This window comes from Drosophila innubila, assembly GCF_004354385.1.
Source record: "Drosophila innubila isolate TH190305 chromosome 3L unlocalized genomic scaffold, UK_Dinn_1.0 0_D_3L, whole genome shotgun sequence".
In the NCBI taxonomy this organism is placed as follows: domain Eukaryota; kingdom Metazoa; phylum Arthropoda; class Insecta; order Diptera; family Drosophilidae; genus Drosophila; species Drosophila innubila.
Window position 1 is genome coordinate 21,561,817 of NW_022995376.1, and position 20,499 is coordinate 21,582,315.

Consider the following 20,499-nt stretch of genomic DNA (forward strand, 5'->3'; position numbering starts at 1 on the left):
TTTATTTAAGATCTATGAAATACTTGAAATAGTCATATGTCTATTAAGAAACTTTAGGTATTCTATTATAAGATATATGTATATTCGATACAAGTAGTATAATAAGTATATTATGCTATAGTATAACTATACTATACTATAAGAAAATGTTGCTTATAAATTATAAATTCCACTATGATATTATGCAAACGATACAGATAAGCTGTCTTGCATAATTTGCAACAATTTAGGCTGGTCTCATTTTATATTGATTCGCATCGATTTCGATTCGATTTCATTCTTTGTTGTCATCGCTCTAAAATACTCGTACATATCATTTTGTCTAACCGAAATATTTCTTTTTATAATTCATTGCATCTAATTAAGAGAACTCGCCCCGACTGTCGCACCGTTTGTTATACTTTTTGGTTCACATATGCTAATATCGCATCTCTCTATGACGGTGGCGGCGCCTTTTGCATATATTTGCCATTTAGTTAGTTGTTTTAAACGATGTGATAATATCTTTAAAAACGGCACGATTCGTGTTCTTGATCTCTTGTTATTTTTTTTTATTTATTTTTGTTGTATTTGGCATAGCGGTAGGGGATGCGGGAATGGTGTTTGAATCAGGGGCACTTCATATATACTACAATTAACACTATGCAACATCATTTTCCTTCTTGTCATAATTCAAACTAATTTTGGTTGTTTCTTTTCACGTTGTTTTTGTTTTCAAGTTTGAAAATTGCTTTAACTAAAATGAACAATTTTTTTTTAAACAATTAATATTGTTTTTATTTGGCATTTTAAAATCGATTTTTGGATAGGAAAATAAATTTAATTTTTTATTTATTATTTATAGATTTTCATTTAAATTTTTAAGTGGTGTTAAATTATGCTATTAAATTATAAATAAATTGCATTTATGTTTGTGAGGCGGAATTAAAAAATAAATTATATATATTTTGTTTGACAACTTCCATATTTCTCCTAAAATTTGAACAAAGAAAAACTTAAGAAAGTCATAAATGAATTTAACAATTGCATTACTTAAAAATAAAAATATAAATTTGGAAGTCAGGTCTACTAGGTAAAAGGTTTTTCTTAAGTTTGTTGCATAGTGTTAAGAAATGACGAATAAAACTGATTGTCGCCATTTTGTTTTACTGACAGTCGACAATGTCTATCGTTAATCGTTTTCAGACCTTGGTGGTTAAATCGAGTGCCGTTGAGGTGGCCAATTTAACGGTTAGATTTGGTGGTGAATCCAAACGCAGACGCTTTGAGTTATTCGAAGCATTCGATTCCTGTATGAGTTCATTCAGTTTCCGTTTAAGGTTATCGCTTGCCTCGTTATCACTGGTGTGGCTGATGTTGTTGTTGCTGCTGCTATTGTTGTTGTTGTTGCTGCTGTTATTGTTATTGTTGTTGTTGTTGTTAAGTTTGTGAGATTGCTCAATGCTGGTTTTGACCGTTTCCGTGGTGCTATTATCCTCCAGCTCAGTTTCTCCAGCATCTTCCTGTTCTGAAGGATTCTCTTGTTCCTGTTCCAGCTCCTGCTCCTGCTCCTCGTCTGAGTTGTTTGATTTCTTGAGATTCTCTTGAGCTGCCTCATTATCACTATAGGTCTCTGTGTCCACATCCGGGCAGCTGCTGCTGGAGCTGCCTGTGGTCTTCATGCTCAGATCAATGGGATTATCCTGAGCTGCCGTCTGCACATGCAGCTGCTCCGGCTCCAGTTGATCCAGTAGTTGTTGCTCCTGCGCTGGTGAATGTGGCGGTGTCATGGACACCACAAGATCCTCCTCATCCTCATCCACCTCCTGATCCGCATCCTCGTCAGCGGTCTTTTCACTGGGCTCTTCGCGTTCCTCATCCTCCTCAGCGTCGCCATTGCTCTGCCGGCTCTTCACACGCTCCCGCCCACTCTCCGAGTTGGGCGTGACCAGCGCCGAGATGGAGTAATCCTGTTTGCTATGCGGCGGCAATTTGGTCGCCAGTGGTGGCGGACTGTGCTGCTGAGACTTGAGAACCGCATCCAAATAGAAACGCTTTGTCAGCTCATCCGCCGCACTTGACATGGACATTGACATTGTTGTCGTTGTTGTTGTCGCTTTGCTGCCGTTGGACAGTATGTGGTTGTTGTTGTTGTTGCTGTGGTTGTGATTTGGACTAACCGCCGCCTCGTCTTTGTTGTGGCCAGCAAATGGCAAGGATGTGGCATGCAACTGTGGCCCAAAACGTTGTCCACTCGCATTGCTAGAGTTGAACAAATGCTGCACTGCAGCCGCTGCCACCGCCGCCTGTTGTTGTTGTTGCTCCGGCGTGGGCTTCAAAAGACTCTGATGATGGGAGTAGAGCGCAGGATGATAGCCGGGAAAGAGCAGATGCGAGGGTGGCAAAAAGGCGGGCGGTGGCATCACTGGCATTGTGGCGAGACCGGGGAATGGCAATGGCAAAAATGGCGACAGTTCCTTGCGCAATTGTGGCGGTCGACCTGGTGCAGTGCCTCCGCCTCCGCCTCCTCCTCCTGCTGCTTGGCTGCCTTGCTCACCCGCTGTGGCTGCACCACTGGCATTGTGCTTGCCACCGAGTTGCAACAGCGAGTTGCCGCGCACACTGCTCACCTCCACGGAGCTGTCGGAGTTGTGGGAATCCGGTGAACTAACTGATGGTGAGGCCACCAGCGACGGATGCTTAATGCCCCCGTAATCACCGCTGCCGTCCAGTCCCAGCATCATCAGCTCCTCCTTGCTGCGCGGCGGTCCTGCCGCATACAGACCCGGATAACCGCCAGTGGCATGCCCCAGCATCCCCAATGCGGCAGCTGCCGCTGATGACGCTGGCATGCCACCCATCGACTTGACACATCCGTTGGCTGTGGCACCACCAGCACCGCCGGGATTGCCTGCACCACCCGCCTGCTGATTGTTGTGGTGCGCCGCCATCGCAGCCACCGCCTGCTGCTGCTGCTCCTGCAACAGGCAATGGATCTTGAACCAGTTCGATCTTCGGCCATAGCGTGATCCACTCTTCGACATGCCCACCATCAAACACTTCTTCAGGCGACACGCCTTGCAGGCGGTGCGATTCTTCTTATTGATGATGCATTCCCCATTATTCTTACAGTCCGATATCGAGGACAGATTGTTGTAAGAGCGGCCGAAGAAGGACTGAAAGCAGAAGAAAGGGAATAAATTGAAGATACAGACATTAGTTTGGCAGATGTAAGATGTAAGATGCACGAAGTATTTGCTATAAGAAAAACAAGGACCATAGAATACCCGTTACTTATTTCAATATATATAAATGTACTTTAAATAAATTACTACCTAATAAAATCTACTGCATAATATTAGGTGATTGTATTGAAATAATAACTTTATTAATAACTTTATTTAGCTATTAAAGTCAGCTAATAGATATTATTAGATAACGTTATTTACCATTAAAACTTTATTATCTTAAAAACTGTGTTACATACATTCCAAACGAAAAAAATATACCCTTTTACATATTTTTTAAGTACCGGGTATAATAAATTGTTTGTATTGATATTTTGATTTTGTCATTTGATGACCTATATTAAATAATGTCAGTGAGTGCGTCAGGACAAAGTCTGTCTTATTACACGATGAAATTGTTTCAGCTGTGTTGTGCCAAAATGTCATCCACCTTGGCCTTACCGTTTGGGATGCACGAATATCAGTCATTCAGTGAAAAAGTCAGCCAGTCAGGACAAAGAGCTCTATGTATATAGATATGGTCTGCCGGTCAATTTTTCAAACTGAGGGAACTAAATCATTATGAAATTTTGTTAAGTTAAAAAAATCCGTTCTATTCCTCAATTTTATATATATTTGTATATTTTTTTAAATTTGTATACTTCATGCAATAATTAAATAAACTAAAAATTAATTTTCAATTTAAAAATGAATTTAATTTGGTGAAAAAATACTTAGTTGAAACTTTAGCTATTGTTAGCTCTAAAATAGGATGTTATGTAATATATTTGTTTAATACATTTATATTAGTTTTGAAAAACTAATAATAAAAATAATTACCAGAATCTTCCGGATCATAAAAATAAAGGAGTATATAATTTATACATTCTACTTAGTCCTCTATTTTTATATAATGATCGCTTTCTTAACGTTTATTTTTACAACAAATTATGATCTTTTAAATATTCTGACATGAAGTTTTTGACGTTTTCCTAAAGAAATCCATTTCTTTTTATCAATCTCTTAACACCTGCCGATTGATTTTCAATCTTCTTTTAGACCAAACTTTTTTCATTTGATCTGCACTCGACAGTGAGTACACTCACATATTCACACATTTTCACACTCAGTCATACTCCCACACTCATCTCTCAAGTACAACTTGAACTTAAGCATCCTTTAGCCTTTACCCATTGTTGACACACTGCTTCTGCCAACTATTCGATGTATTTGTTTTATCATTGATCTATTGTTGCTTTACTTTCAAGTCAACTGAAGAAACTGTATTTGCAGAGTTTTTCCGCTTGTTGAATTTCCAGTATCGATAGTCAGATCGATATTTTTTTAGATTGAAGTTCAAGTGATTGCTCGCTCTCTCTTTCTTTCTTTCTCATTTAAGTCATGATGTCATTCAATACACAAATATCTCATTAAATATTTTGATGATTCATCAGCAAGTGTTGTAGCTGTTGCTGCTGTGGAACTCTTCGATATGCAACATGCACATCCACCTACACTTTGGAGTGCCCCATTAACCGTTGGCTGGGGCACAATCAATTGCAACAAAGCAAACAAACAATTTAATTCAATGCGGCACGAAAATGACTACAACATGTTGCTCTCGCTGTTGCGCTCGCTGTTGCTGTGGCTGAGAGTCGTCGCAGCATGTTGCAAAGGTTATAGGCTGTGCAACACTTATGCCAACTTGCAATGTTGGCCGTAAATCACAGCGCTGCGCTGCAATCAAGTTGGCGTATGGACAATAGACAGACAGAGAGACAGACAGACAGACAGACAGACAGACAGACAAACAGACGGGCAGACAGTCATGTCTGTCAGTATTCAGTCAGCTGCAGTTGCAACTACAACTTCAACTTCAGTTTCAGTTCGTTGTCGTAGGTGGAGTTTCGACGACGAAACAAAAACAATGCGAAAATCCACTTTTAAGGTTAATTGGGCATCAAGATTACTGGGTCGGAAATGGAAATGGAGGATACGACTAGTATATATCGTTTTTTTTTTGTGTGCTCTGTCTGCTCTTCTTCTTCTACTTGTTCTTCGTTTTCAGTTTCATTTGAAAGAGCAGCAGAACCGGACGAAACTTTGCAAAGTAATTTCAATACGCCAAGGCGAATTCACTTTTGTTTGTTTTTACACACTGTACCCCTCACTCTTCTTCTTTGTTGTCTGATCTTCCTGCTGTTCTTTGTTACTCTTTGCTTCGTTTGGCTTTTTTTGGTGGATCTTTGGTGGGCGTCAAATTAGTCGACCCACGCGATGCTGCACAAATCAAATAATGGTGACCCACAAATTGTACGTTAGTTGACCTTTTTCTCCTCCATCGTTTCTCCTTAGTCCCTCCTTAGGCAATTCTTTGGGCCAGCCAAAATACTCGTGTTTAAATCAATTATGCATTTTGTGGAGCGCTCTTTTTTGTTTTGTTTAACTTTGACCTTAGCCTAAGGCGTTCTTTGTTGTCGTTTATCTCATTGTTGTTGCTTCGGTTGTTGTTGTTGTTGTTGCTGCGATTGATATTGCTCGTAATGAACTCAACATTCCAGTTTTGTATGGCACCATTTACTCTACGGCTTTGTCACGATGCGACGATGCGATTTATTATGGAATGCCAATAGCGATCGATAACTATTATTCATATTATTGGCAGGGAGGCGCCGCAGTGTCGATTATTATTATTAGTCAGTGCAGTATTCGATTGTTTTAGTAAGCATTTGTACTCTCTAGAAATATTTATTGGCAGTCGATAGTAAAAGTTGTTAATTATTGACTGACATTTATCGATTACTTTGATAAACAGCAACCAATCTCTATGAACTATGTAAATTTAACAATCAATTAATTTATAAAAAATCAATATTTTTATATTTAACCAATTAATCGCTGAAAAAAAAATGTGCTTCAAATATTTATCGATAGCACATAAATATGAAGTGTGGTAAGACGTAAGCATTTTTAACTTATTTTCGAATTTTATTCAATTTTAATAAGTGCAACCTTAAAAATAATTAATATAAACTTTCGTATGCTATGAATACTTGTCATGCATTCACTTATGTTGCATCAGATTGAATACTTTTAACTCACCTTACAACCCTCGCATGTAAATGCACCGAAATGAAATCCAGCCGCCGGTTCGCCACAGACCTTGCACGTCTGATTCATCTGCCAGAACATGAAAAGAAAAACGGAGCAAATGAAAATACATTTATTAGTAATACTATAAAAAGTAATAAAAAACAAGGGGGCTCCGCCCCCTGCTCGCTTCGCTCGCCTACCCCCGGCTCGCTTCGCTCGCGGTGAGGTGCGGCTACAGTCGAGCACGCTCGACAGTAGGATACCCTGAGCCCATGTACTCTTTTATAAAAGTTGATTGTTGCCTATTTTCAATGGGCTCAGGGTATCAAAAATTACACACGCGAAATTATGAACAACTTTCGGTTTTCTGAAGTCACTGTGCTTATCACTGCAGACTACGTTATTAATGCCTCACTGAACTAATACATCACTCGATTACGATTACGACTTGCCATTTACCAATTTATCAATTTCTAATTAATTTTAAATAAGTTTAATATAATAAACTTTAATATAATAAACTTGTTTAAAATTAATTAGAAATTGATAAATTGGTAAGTCGCAAGTCGTAATCGTAATCGCTTGCAATCGATGTAGCGTGTGCCAAGAGTAGCCACAAACTACAACTTTGCTCAGCCTGCAATCTGGCAGCACCCATTTTCCTCTCTCACTCTCTCCCACTTACGCAACAAAGTCAAGCCTGCCAAAGGCTGCTGCAGTGCGCGCGAAATTTGAAATAAAAGGCAATGTCTAATTTTATGAGATTCTTAAAGCGGAAAATGCTAAGTTTTTTTTTACAACGATAATAAGCAGATACTTATTATATATATGTGTAAGGAATCGAAAATATTAATAACTAAAATTATTATTTTGCAGCTATCAGTGCTCGGCAAAGATGCAAGAGTAGTGCTGCATAATGATCGCTATTTCTCTCATGCAATTTCATGCATAGCTATCAGCTTCTGCTGATTTTTGCCATGCAAAAATACATATTTATATATTAACACAATTATATTTTAATCAAATTGTATATTTGTATATACATAAATTATACATTAACATTTTCATTACATGATATCGATAATATTTTTGCTTATCGCTTAATTCTTATTTGGTACCAAAAAAAATGGGTACTAATTCGTTCTGTCTTTGTGCGCGCCTTGCATACAAACGTGAACATGCTGTCTCGCTCGCACGTTTGATTTGCCATCCAAATGTAATTATTCAACTAAATCTAAATTCCGAAATAACTTCTTTATTTATGGGTCAATCGCTTTGAAATTTTCAGGGTCGTTTAATACGCATACTTCTCAACTGATTGTTCAGTTAGGGAGTGCTATGTCAAAAATTGCGCCTGTAAATCGTTTCTTTTCAATTTGTGGGCGAAGGGGGCGTGGCATCAAAAATTAGAAACAAACTTGACCTGCGTATGGTATTCACAAACCTGCATTCCAAATTTGAAGTCTCTAGCACTTACAGTCTCTGAGATCGACGCGTTCAAACAGACGGACAGACAGACGGACAGACGGACAGACGGACAGAAGGACAGACGGACAGACGGACAGACGGACAGACAGACGGACAGGGCTAGATCGACTCGGCTGTTGATCCTGATCAAGAATATATATACTTTATGGGGTCTGCCACCCCTCCTTCTGCCTGTTACATACATTCTGCCAAACACATTATACCCTTTTTTGCCCATTTTCAATGGGCTCAGGGTATAAAAAGTCTCTGCCTCTGTCTCAGTCCAATATTATTGCGTGCAGTTAAAGAAAACAAAAAAAAGTGGAAGAAAAACGAAAGCAATAAATTTATAAAATTTCAATTAAAAGCAACAGCAAATCATGACACGAGCATCTATCGCTCTCCATCCCCAAATCCCCAATTGCCTCCCCAATTCCACTTGGAAAACTGAGAGCAAGTGCGCCGCCAGCAAAATTCACACGCATTAAAAATTAAAATGCAAACATAGTTTGTCATATCGCAAAATTGGTATCAAGAAAAAAAGGAAAAAATATATATATAAATAAAAAGGAAAAACGAATGGAAATGGAAATGGACAACGTTCGGTTGCTTGGTTCACCTGGGTCTGGGGCATAATAAAATATGAAGATGAAATCAAATGAAAAATTGCCCCAGAGCACCACAAAAAACAGCGTGGCAGGCGAGCAAACAAGCAGCGTGTAGAGCATTTGCATTTATATGGCCTGTTGCAAGTTGCAACTCGACTCTTGCCCCCTCCTGCCTGTTGCAAGCTGGCAATCTACGCTTTGGGTTCCTTTGAACTGTCCCAGGCAATAGGCGCAACTTGTGCGCCTTGGCAAGGTACTCGTCGTATATTTGTTTATTTATTGCGAGCGAAATGTTTATCAACAAATTGCCATCATTGTTGTTTTTATTGTTGTTGTTAGGTCGCCAGCTTTGTTTGCTTACTTTTGAAGTTATTTCTTCCTTCTCCTCCTTGTGCCTTGTGCACTTGCAGCTTTAACTGGAGCAATGTCTTCTTGACACGCACACACACGCAAAGGCCGAGCTCGTGGGAGACTTGGAAAGACTTTGGCCAAACCAACCAGATCAGGCATACGTGTGGCATATAGATATGCCACAAAGGAATTAAGTATTGCATCAGATCTTGGCAAAAACATATGAATTGCTTGATTGCCTGCGAGGAAATTGCCTCCCAGAAGCTAACATCTCTTTTTGGGTATGAAAAGAGAAATGTGCATTTTTGAATCTGTATTACTTGATTCCTAAAATTTCAGCTATCGCGTGACGATCAGTTAAAAAATTCTTTCTCAGAACTGAAATCTCTTTCTAAGTGATACCAATCTTCCTTTAGTAATATCTTTAAAAATCTCTTATGAATATAGTTTTCTAGAAGAAACTTTGAATGTCTTAAATGTTTAGATTTTTAACAATTATATAAATATTTTAGTATTATTAAAACTTATATATAAATGAAAATAATTTAAATTTTTTTAATTTCCATCAATTTTGCGGTCTCTTAAAATTCATGTAGAGAACTCGATGCTCGAATAACAACTTTATAAAATGTATATGCTCGGAAACTTTTCGAGAAAAATAAAAGTACTTTTTCCAGTACTTTGTGTAACAGAAATTTTGAAATAAAAATTATCTGCTAATTTTTATAAAAAAGTTGGAAAATAACTATTAAGTTCAATTTTTATTATAAAAATTAAATATAATAACTCATTTAAATTTTTATTATAAAAATCAAAAACAAAATTTTTTTTTGTCAATTTCTGTTATAAAAATTGATAGAGAAAAAGTGAATAAAAATTGAATGCAAATATCCTTATTATTCTTAATTTTTTATAATAAAAATTAAACATAACTTTTCTCTATTTCCATTTTTTTAAATTCATAACTATTAATTGCAGTCCCTGATAGAAACAATAAATAATATATTTATAAGCTCAATTTAAGCATCACTTGATCTTAAGTTCTTTTTAAAAAGAAATTGTTTCAGGTGGCTGCAACAGGTGGTAACTACATACACAAGAATCGAGTCAATCGGCTGAGGTTGAGCTTTAGTTTTTGTTGGGATTTATGTTTTATAGCCGCAATTGCCCCACTGCCAATTGGTGGCAATAATTTTTCCCATCTGTCTAAACAATTGGCACATTACAAAGTAGAGAAAGCACATTCAACACATTCACTTTTGGCCAATCTGAGACAGACCTGCGAACCTGTGGTGGCCCCAAAAGAATGCACCACCACTAGCACCACAACCACCACCACCACCAGCAGCAGCAGCAGCAGCAGACCAAGTGGCGTACCACCAATTGGCTTAGTTCGCTCAGTTCCTTTTGGCTTGTTTCGGTGCCTGTAAAACATGCTAATCTGATTTCGTGTTATGTGTTGAGTTTGGTCGATCCTCCCCTCCCCAAAATCACCTCGACTTTGACTCTGGGCTTGGGCCTCAGTCAGTGTCTGGGTCTGAGTCTGGGTTTGGGTAGGAAATAAATTTTGTACGTTTAGGTTTCATAAAGCGTCGTCGGTCTTGCTGTTTGCGGCTGTTGTTGCTTGGGATTAATCGACAAATAAAAATCACATAAAATAAATTAAAAATTATGAGTTTCAAGTTTCAACAACTTGCGGATTGGCAGCAGATTTAGTTTGATTTTAAATCACAGAAACAAGAAGATGAAAAAATGAAGAAGAGAATCAGAAATAATAATAACAATGTTGCACAGTCTCTCAGTCTGTCCATCTGTCTTTCTGCCGTGAAATTTATGCAGACAATGTGCAATATTAAAAAGCAATAAACATTTATTTTACAACAGACACAACGACACATTCTACTAGCTATTTTGAGTGTATGAGAGGGAAAGAAAGAGAGAGAGAGAGAGAGAGAGCGTTCTCTACCATTGTAGCTTCTGCTGTTCGTTAGCTTTACTTTGGGGATTAGTCAGCGTTTACCTAATTTACACACAATATACGACATTACGTATATGCCTGTGATTATATATGGTACCAGATATATATTTGATCAATTATATACGCTGCCTATACTATATGTACGATTAGCCTGAACTGAACTTGTTTAAGAGTCGTGGATGAATTTGTTTCAAGTGACAGCGAATGATTTGCGAGTTCGCTTTAATTTGAACAACCAATTTAATTTAAAAAATATATATATATCAAAAACGTGGGTTGATTTAATTGTACTATCGATTGTATGATAATGTTATCAAACTATACGCTTGCTTATCCATTAATTTAATTTTTGTACTCAACTATCAACTGAATTATTAATTTAAATTATATGTTCATAAAATAAAAGTTAATTAAAAAAAAAAAATAATTTACACAAATGAAAAATCATGGAAAAAGCTAGTTATAAAATCATTGTGATTAAGTATTTAAAAAAGTTACATTTAAGCTACGATAATCTCATTAATATAACTTTAAATTTGATCTTGAATTTAAATAATTTAATAATATATATTTTAAGGTTAATTAAGACTTTGTCACTTCATTTAGTTCTCTTATGGTCGAATAACAAATATAATCTAATACACGTAGTAGCTTATTAAATGCCACTGCTTTAGCATATCATGTTTCATATTTATCTGGTAACTTCATTAAACATCTTTTCAAGCGACCCACTAATTTGGGTACAGGTTTACTTCCAAAATTTATAACATGGCTTATTGCATAATTCGACGGGACAAAGAGCAACGCCACAATTAGTGGCTTTTAAGTGAAAGTGTTATAAATTAAATTCACAAAATTAAAAAAATATATATAAAATACTAAAAACAATGCCATTTGAATATTTATACATAATAAAATACTTTTGCTGTTAGTAATTTGCTATCCAATTTGTTTAATACTTTTTTCTCTTCTTCCTTTCTCGCTCTGACTACAGTTTGTGCGCAATTTGTTAAGCAACCTCCGAGCTCCTCAGCAAACTCAACTCCCACCAAATGGGGAATATTGATGAGTTCGAATGCAATTCAGTTGTTCGTTGGCAGTGGCCAATTTATTTTAATTAGTTGGTGTATTTTGCGCTTAGTATGTTTAAGAAAAAGTACCTTAATAACTAAAAAAAACCCTCGACCGTGAGATGCCCAATTTTTTTTGTACGAAACTATCAAATCTGGTCACTCTATATGTTTTATAGTGCCTAAGCTAAAATAACAAAAAAGTTGAAACTTTATTTAAGGTCCTAGAAATTTAATTTGTGTATCTTAAAAGCTCAGGAATAGCTGGTTTGCTTGAATTTCTATTAACTTTTGTACCGAATATTCTCAGATAAATTGATCTGATCATATCGACAGCAAAAAATTTCCCGCGTCGTCATCAAAACTGACAGTACAAAAATATATTTTTGGATCTTGTTGATTTTATGTGTGATTAATTATGGCTGCTGTTAGTTGTTGTTGCTGCTGTCTTTGCCGCTTGTTATTTGTTGTTAACCTTAAGTCAAGCCAAAATAGCAAGTAGAATTTTTAATATTTCATCGCATGTGATGATGCAATGGCATAAGATATATCAAAATTCAAGCTCATTATAATATGAAATTATTAAAAATAATTCACTTAAAAAATTAAAAACAAAATATATGTATACGTATATAAATTAAAGGCACGTTTACTCCAGTTTCGTCGCAACGTCTCGCAGTTAAGCTAAGTGCCATTAACGTGGCCAAAAAAAGCTCGCGCGCAAAAAAAATTATGATAATTGGCCAACTTGACCTTGGCAACATGTACAGCAACAACAATAGCAGCTGCCACAAATACTCATAATACGAGTACTCGTAATACCAAATGCGCTGCATGGCTAACAGAATTTGCACATCCCCCCTCAGCAATGGAACAAGGGAGGGGGGACCCGGCCAAGTGCTCGTCTCGCATAGTTTGCATGCAATTATAAAACAACAACAAAAACAAACATAATTTAATTAAAATGAAATCATGCACAAAGCAATTGCCTCGCTTTGTTCATTGTGCGCAAAATGCTCAAAACAAATTGTTCTAGTTTTTGTCTATTTTATTTCATTCTTTTTTTCTTGCTTTTAATTTTTTATTCATGACTCGTCGACACTGAAGACGGCCGCACCATGTGTTGGTGTTGCCTTTTGTTGTGGATGTTGCCTTGTGATGAAAAATATAAACAAAAAAGAGCTGCCAAAGTAAGAAAGAAAAAACTGGCAAAATTATAATCCATGATTTGCGTAGTGCAATCAAAACTAGGTTTTTGTGGCTGCCACCAGCTCATAGTGTTCACAGTGTGCACAGTGTGGCAAATTAAGTATTTGTTTCTGGTGTTTGCTTTGAATATATCTAAGTTACACAAAATAATTTGTTAATATTAATTCACACTTGTTTATACTCGGCTTGAAATATTCTAAGAAAGCAATTGACAATTGCTTATTGACTTATTGACCTTATATAGCTTGACAATAAAGACTGTTTTTATAGGAATATTCCAGCTAAAGCTAAAAAAAATTTGAATATGCTGATTCTGTGGGAAAGATTCAAATCAAATGCATATACAATGAATTTGAATGTGACAGTACACAAAATATTTTCTCTGTGTTATAAATGGATATTAAAGTACGAAATTGATGAGTTATTTAATTCACAAAGTTTGCCACACATAGAAAGAAGAAACCTATAACTAATAAAGTCGACTCAGTTTTATTTTTAACAACATCTTGACACCTTCACCAGTCATCTTTAATTCCATTCCTTGTTAACTAAATTTTTTATTAAAAATACTAAAATCAATTGATAGTTAACATTAATTGCAACTTTCTAGATGACATTTTTGTGCTATTTGTCAAACGTATTCAAAGCATTTGGAAATCAACTTGAACAAAAAAAAAAAAAAACAAGTTAGATCAGCTTTTTGAGGCAGCTGCTAGCAGCATGTAGCATCTTCTTCTTCTTCATCTGTATCTGCAGCTTGTATCTACATAGATGATGAGTCATTTTTGTAATGCGAACTCGTTTGCTCTATGTAAACTTGATGGTTCCCATCCTAAAAATTGTCAAAATTGTTATATAGCGTGTTTGCCCGCTTTGGTTTGCTTTGGCCATTTGGCAGAATTTTGCTTTCTTTTTGCCGCGTTACAAATAGTTGAGGCCTTTAGTCAGCTGCACACGCATCGCATTTCATTGTGACCGCCCGGATCTCCTGCTCTCTCTAACTCTCGTGCTGGCCTCTCCCAGAATGAGCTTAGTCACGGCTATGGCCAAGACGACTCGTCGGGCAATTTGTCAAATGCGCATCGCAAAACGCAACGCAGATAAAAAAAAAAAAAGAATTTTTACACATTTTCATGGCCCTTAACGAAACGACAACTTGGCCCTCGGGGAGTGATCAATCATAGACAAGACTTGAGACTGTCCATATGTGTGCGTATGTGTTCGTGTGTATTTGCCGTGTAAATTCATTATTTGTTACACTTTGTCTGCGCCGTTTGGAGAATTCCTCACAATTTAACATTTGGTTCTCATATCCTTGTTTCCTGCATTTATTTTTTTTTCTTTGATTTTTGCATTCATCATGCTGTATGAGTTCCTGTCAAGTTTGTCGCTTAAGTCTTTCGTTTTGATTTGTACTTAGCTAATTGCTGCCGCTCGTAGTCAAGTCGCTGTCTAAACTACATAAACTAAAACACTATAATTATGAACAGTGATGATGAAAAGCTAAGTTTTAATATTTATCGTAGTTGTTGCTGTTGTTGTTGTTGCTGCTGCTGCTGCTGTTGACTTGAAGCATCATCGTCGCTGTCTCAGTCGCTCGCTGTAAGCTCTTCAAGCTGTCAAGCAGGAAATGTTTAGATTTATAATGTGCTCATGTGTTGTTGTACGAACTGCATTCCCCATCCCCCCTACCCCCTTTCCTGCTTTACTCTTCTCTTTGTCATTATAATTAATTTGTAACTATTTTTATGAGCTCATGTGAAATTTAAATGCACTCGCTATGTTTATCTGCTTTGTCCAGAATGCAGCGCCCAACTTGCCAACTTGGCATCTGGCAACTTTCAACTGCCAAGTGCCAAGTGCTTGTGCAATTTCCGCTTAAAATTTGTGACCATCCGCCAAAACGGTTAAAATTATGCTGAAAACTATAGAATTGAAGGAACCACAAATCGCAGCGTCTAATTTTCAATAGAATACGAGTGCACGTATGATTTACCAAGACAAATTTGCAAAACAATTTTTACACACAGCTCAAACTACGTGTGGGTCTTTTAACAAGCTCACATGTTGCCCTACAAATCGAAATACTTTAAATGTGGGTTCAACTTTGTAACACAGCAAAAATATAGGCAAAGCAGTTGGAAAAGCACTTTGATTTTTGTTTCTGAACCATTTTGGATTTTTATTAAATATAAATGATTTTTTTTAATTTTTTTGAATGGCATGTTTTGTATAGATTTCTTATTTGATTTTATCTTTGATCAAAAAGTGTGTATAATTGTTTTTTATTTAAATTTATTTAATAATGCCAAATAATCCAAATAATTTAATAAAGCAGAGCAATGCAAGATTCGCTTGTTTTATAGTTCAAACTTATTACAATTTCAAATTATTAAACAATTTTTTTGAAATAATCAAAATTACAAAGTGTTTGATCATTTGTATTTTATTTCAAGAGTATTAAGCAGTTCGTTGCTTTTAGCCGTCTATGCCTTTACTTGTTATGCAAATGCGTGCAAAATGTGCGAGGTTTTCCTCAGAGTTTTGTGCGCTGTTGTTAGAGGGGGAGATGGTTGTGGTGGTGCAACCATTTAGTTTGCCATTGTGCCTGTGTTGTTTGGCTTGAAGCCACACGTTCGCCAAGCTCTGTGGCATTTGTTACAATTTTAAATGTTAGCTTAGGCAAAACTTGTGCCAATTGTTGCTGCAACAAGTGTTTGGCTTGACATTTTAGCGCGCGAACACGCTCCTCTTAGCGTGTGTGAGCCACTAAATTTTAAGCTTGACTGCTAAATTCGGAGCCCAGCAATTGACAGGTCTGCCACCTGGCGCCCCCAGGTGAAATGCTGTTCGTATAACACAAAATTAAATAGAAAAATAATACAAAATAAAAAAGGGCAAGAAAACTTGGCTAACAAATTAGTAAAATGCTTGGAAAATGTATTTGAAATTGTTGGCTGTAGCTGTTTGCTGTTGCTGTGACTTTGGATGCCCGGCCATGAATTGGCATAAAATTGTATGGCTATAACCGTGTGTTGAGTTGTTGCGGCTGCTGGCTGTTGATTCAATGAGCATTTAACTGCACTAGATGCCAATGACTTGACACATGCGAATCAAAAGGGGCTAAAACTCAAAGCTCAGCACGTCAAGCTTTGCGCCAGTCGAACACAAAGACAGACAGACAGACAGACAGATAGACTGATACACAGACAGACAGCTGGCTAAATGCATCAGCAGGGGGGCCAAAACTGTGATGGGAGCGTTTCTCATGATTTGTGTGCAATCGCATTTCGTATAATTTTTTTTTCCTTTTTCTTATTTATTTATTTTGCGCTTTTTCTCCTGCTTCTGCTGCTAGTGCTGTTGACGGTCCGACAAACGACAAGCGACAGTCGAGTGATGTGAAGTGTCTACCACAAATGCGACACGAGCAAACTAATTGTTGACTACTGATGGGGTGTTTTTCTCTTTATTCAATTGCGGAAGCTATAGAAAGTTGAGCTTAATAAATTATCAACTCATCTGATACTCTAAAATTGTTTACCAGATTTTTATTAGTGTATTGGCATACATAATTGATTTGATAACAAAAATGGGTACAACTTTAGTATATTGGATTTTTGTAATAAGGAAGAATAACTTATAAAAAAGTACTAAGAAATGTTAGTTAATATTTAATAAAAAAAAATATATTAATTTAATTATGTATAAAACCATCACATTAACATGTCCACAATTTTAAAATATCATTTACTTTTAACAGACAAAAGATTTGAGCAACAGACTTGCTCTTTGCAACACAATGTTTCCCTAAATCTCAGACTGCACTCGTCCTGGACAACTTTTCCTTTAAATACTCAATAAAAATATTTTTTGTATTAAAATCAAATGACTTAAGCAACGAACTTGTGCAGACTGTGCCCAAATCACCGCATTCACACATTCCTTGCGATTTTTGCAAAGAGAAAAACAAAAGACTTAGGCAACAAACTTGCGCTTTGCCACCTTTTCATAAATCAACACAAGAAATTCTCAAATGCAGCCAAATCGCCAAGTTGTCGGGAGAAATGTGGTTCCCATAGCGCCCCCAAAGGCACATAGTTGCACAAATTGCTCGTTTTGCAAAAAAGCTACAACAACAACAGCAGCAACAATAACAAGTACTAGCTTGTGCACTGCTCTTATTTAATTGACTTTTGACTCCCGAAATCAGGCGATGGCTGTAACAGGGAAAAAAGTGCAGTAAAGTAGCAGACAACAACAACAACAATAACAACAACAGGTAGGAGGCGCGGGAGGTGGAAAAAAAGTCAAAAAAGCTCGCACAGATAACAACGAGACAACAAACAAATAAATCGCATGCAACACACACCAAAAGAGACCCCAAAGAAGCTCAAAGCAGCTACACAACAAAAAGCCAAAACAAATAAACAAACAAAGACAACGACAACAGCGACGCTGGGGTCGCCCAGGCTGGGCAACAACAACTGCACAAACAACAGCAACAACAACAGCGAAAAAGAAGTACACTGTGCAAGTGCAAATAAAAGAGACGCGGACACATTTACTTATCGCGCCTCTTTAAGGCAGCAACAGCAACAGCAACAGGCAACAGCAACAGGCAACTGGCAACAACAAGAAACGGTGGCAACACTGGCAGCAAACAACCAACAAAACACATGCAAAACGTTTTGCCAGCAACGGGGCAACTGCGACGACTCTAGTTGACCAACTTCTGCGCCACTCGCTGCTTCTAATGATCCAATTCCCACGAGCCGCGACGCCGATGACACTGACTGCAGCTGTGGCTGTGCAGAGAGGCAGATGACGACAACGACAACAACAACTACAACTACAACAACAACTACAACTACAACGATGCTCGCCCAATGCAAAAAGTAGAAGGTGGAGGTTGCTCGCCATCCTCAGTCGCTGATGCAGTTGCAGTCTCAGTCGCAGTCGCTGCTGCTGCCGTTGGCATCGCCTGTTTAAACAACTTTCAAAGTTAATAGTCTGCGCCACGGCGAGACAACATTTGGCCGGGTCCAAACACACAGACACAGACACAAGGCAACAGCAAACCTGGCAAAAGCCAAAAACCCAGCAGGAGTCAGCATCTCTCTCTCTCTCTCTCTTCTTCTTTCTTTCTCTCGTTGACTTCTCGCTGCATGAATCATATCTCGCAGGCTGCCTCCTTGATATGCCTCTTCTGCCCCCTCTCCCTCTCCGGGTGCTAATGTGCTGCAAACTGAACTGTTATAATTTTTGGGCACCACCAACGTTGGCCACACAAACTTCCAAACAATTTACGTATACGTAATGCGACTAATTAAAATTGCATTTGACTTTGATTTTGTTTTCTTTTCAATTTTTTTGGCTCTTTTCTTGGCTCTTTTTTTTTGGGCGGCGTGGGAACATATTTTGAACTTTTGGCTTGATTGATATAGCAAATAATTAAATGTTCATCAGTTGGCAGTGCCAAACAACTGAGGCCATGGGAATTTCTATGGCCCAATTGGCCCAATAATTTTGATTAAAGAAAGCTAATATGGGGAGCAAATATAGAAATAAATATATATATAAAAACAAGACTTAAATCTTAAAAGTAAAAAACAATTTTTAAAGATTTTAGATATCGCTTTATATTTAATATAAGTTGTATAAAATAATAAAAAATATATAAAAATTAATATAAATAGAAAACGAAAAAAAATGTTTAATATAATTTATTGTAAAATATACATATAAGTCAGAATATTTTTAAAAAATAATATATTTCCCATGTTCAAGAAATGCATAATAGGGTTCAAGAAAACGAGAATTATAATTACAAAGGTTATGAATATAAGATAGTCGTATTAGTTTCGAAGCTTCTTCAACCATCATATTATTATTGTTATATTAAAAATATAGTACTTGATATGTGACTTTTGAAAAATTTCCGTTTGAAATGTCGCTGCAATTTGGTCTAACTTGCTTATATTATTTATGAGCTTGATTCACAAGCAGAAATTGATCAGAACTTTAATAAATTTCATGCATCTAATTCAAGTGAACTACTATATAAGCGTAGATATCATTTTGTATTTCCACACAAAAATGTAAAGAAATGTTTAGATTAATTTTAAAGTCTATTTTATAAGTTCGAATTGATTTAATTTTCAATTAAGACTGAATTAAGGCTGTATCTTTATTTTGGGCGTGGGAATAGATGATGATGCCATGCCAAATATCATTGGCGGTTTTTTAAGACTTTTGTTGATTTTAGCGCAATTGCGCTCAATGCCAGTGCCAATGCCTAAATGCTCATCCCATCTACAGCGACAATGCGAGTAGTACTAATAATAATAATAATAGTAATAATAGAAATAATAATGCTAATAATAATAACAAAAAAAAAGCAATGCAATGCGATTCACAAATAAACAGACAATATAACAATGGGCACAATTTGCTCGGCTCATTGGGTCTAATGTCTAATGTAAGCGGACATCAGATGCTGCCGTTAAGTATGTACATATATACATATATACGATGTATATTATACGATATATACTTGTAGAGATACTTGTCTCTATGCAATTTATATAAATTTAATTCAATTTGTTGCGCTAAATCGCTGCTGAGTCGTGCAGAGGTCGTCGCATTTGGATTCTCAACTTAACTATTTTCTATAAACATGGCCAGCTGGCCAATTAATTGAATGCTTCAAACCGTTGTTGTTATTACTGTTGTGCTTGCTGTGGTTGTTGCTATTGTATTAACCACAATTCTAACAATTTGGCAGCTCATTACCAAACTCCACACAACGCAAAGCTGACTCCAATAAACGGCTCACAACCTTGACCTTAAGGCAAACATTTTTACCGCTGAACCATTATTATCATTATCATTATTATTATTACGGATTACAAACCGAAATTATAACAATTTTGTTACGCTTCTTTGAGGAAAGCTTCGAACCCTCCTCCCTTCTCCCCTATCCTCCTCTCTGACCCTACTCCAGCTATAAGAAACGGGGCGCCAACCGTCCACGTAATAAAGTGGCGTATTGCGGGGCAACCACTCGGAACACATTGGCGTCTGGCAAGTGTTGAACTTGAAATCGAAAGCAAAACCAAAGGCAATGGGCAAAGATAACAACAACAACAACAAACTAAATTACGATACATAAATATGATTGTGGCTTACAGCCGAAGAGTTAATGCACTTGCTGTGAATAAGAGTATAACTCTCACGGGAGAATTGTTTTTGCAATTCTTGTCACTGTGAATTAAATAATATTTATTAAAATTGAATTAAAAACTTAAATTTAAATGTATATATTCAGATTTGTATAAGAAATATAAGTTTTTCGGATCACATCTTTTCTACATTTTAATTTTCTTTATTCTTTCTTTTCATTACTGTCTCATTATATTATCTTATTCTTGACTTCTCAATTTTACTAAAGTGTTATATTCATTTATCTTTATCACATACGATTATCCGATTACGATTTTCTCTTTCTAAGTTGA

At 36.7% G+C, this 20,499-nt stretch overlaps 1 protein-coding gene across 1 annotated transcript in view; it reads right to left on the reverse strand.

The window, feature by feature from the left end:
* Positions 1-994: 994 nt before the first annotated feature.
* LOC117788580 (knirps-related protein) overlaps positions 995-20,499 on the reverse strand; it is a 28,138-nt gene continuing 8,633 nt past the window's right edge. Inside the window, exons 3-4 of the mRNA XM_034627367.1 lie at positions 6,309-6,386; positions 995-3,155 (exon numbers count right to left, since the gene is read on the reverse strand). Of these exons, the coding sequence (XP_034483258.1) occupies positions 1,182-3,155; positions 6,309-6,386 (2,052 nt within the window). The 3' untranslated portion in view covers positions 995-1,181. The remainder of the gene's footprint in view (positions 3,156-6,308; positions 6,387-20,499) is intronic.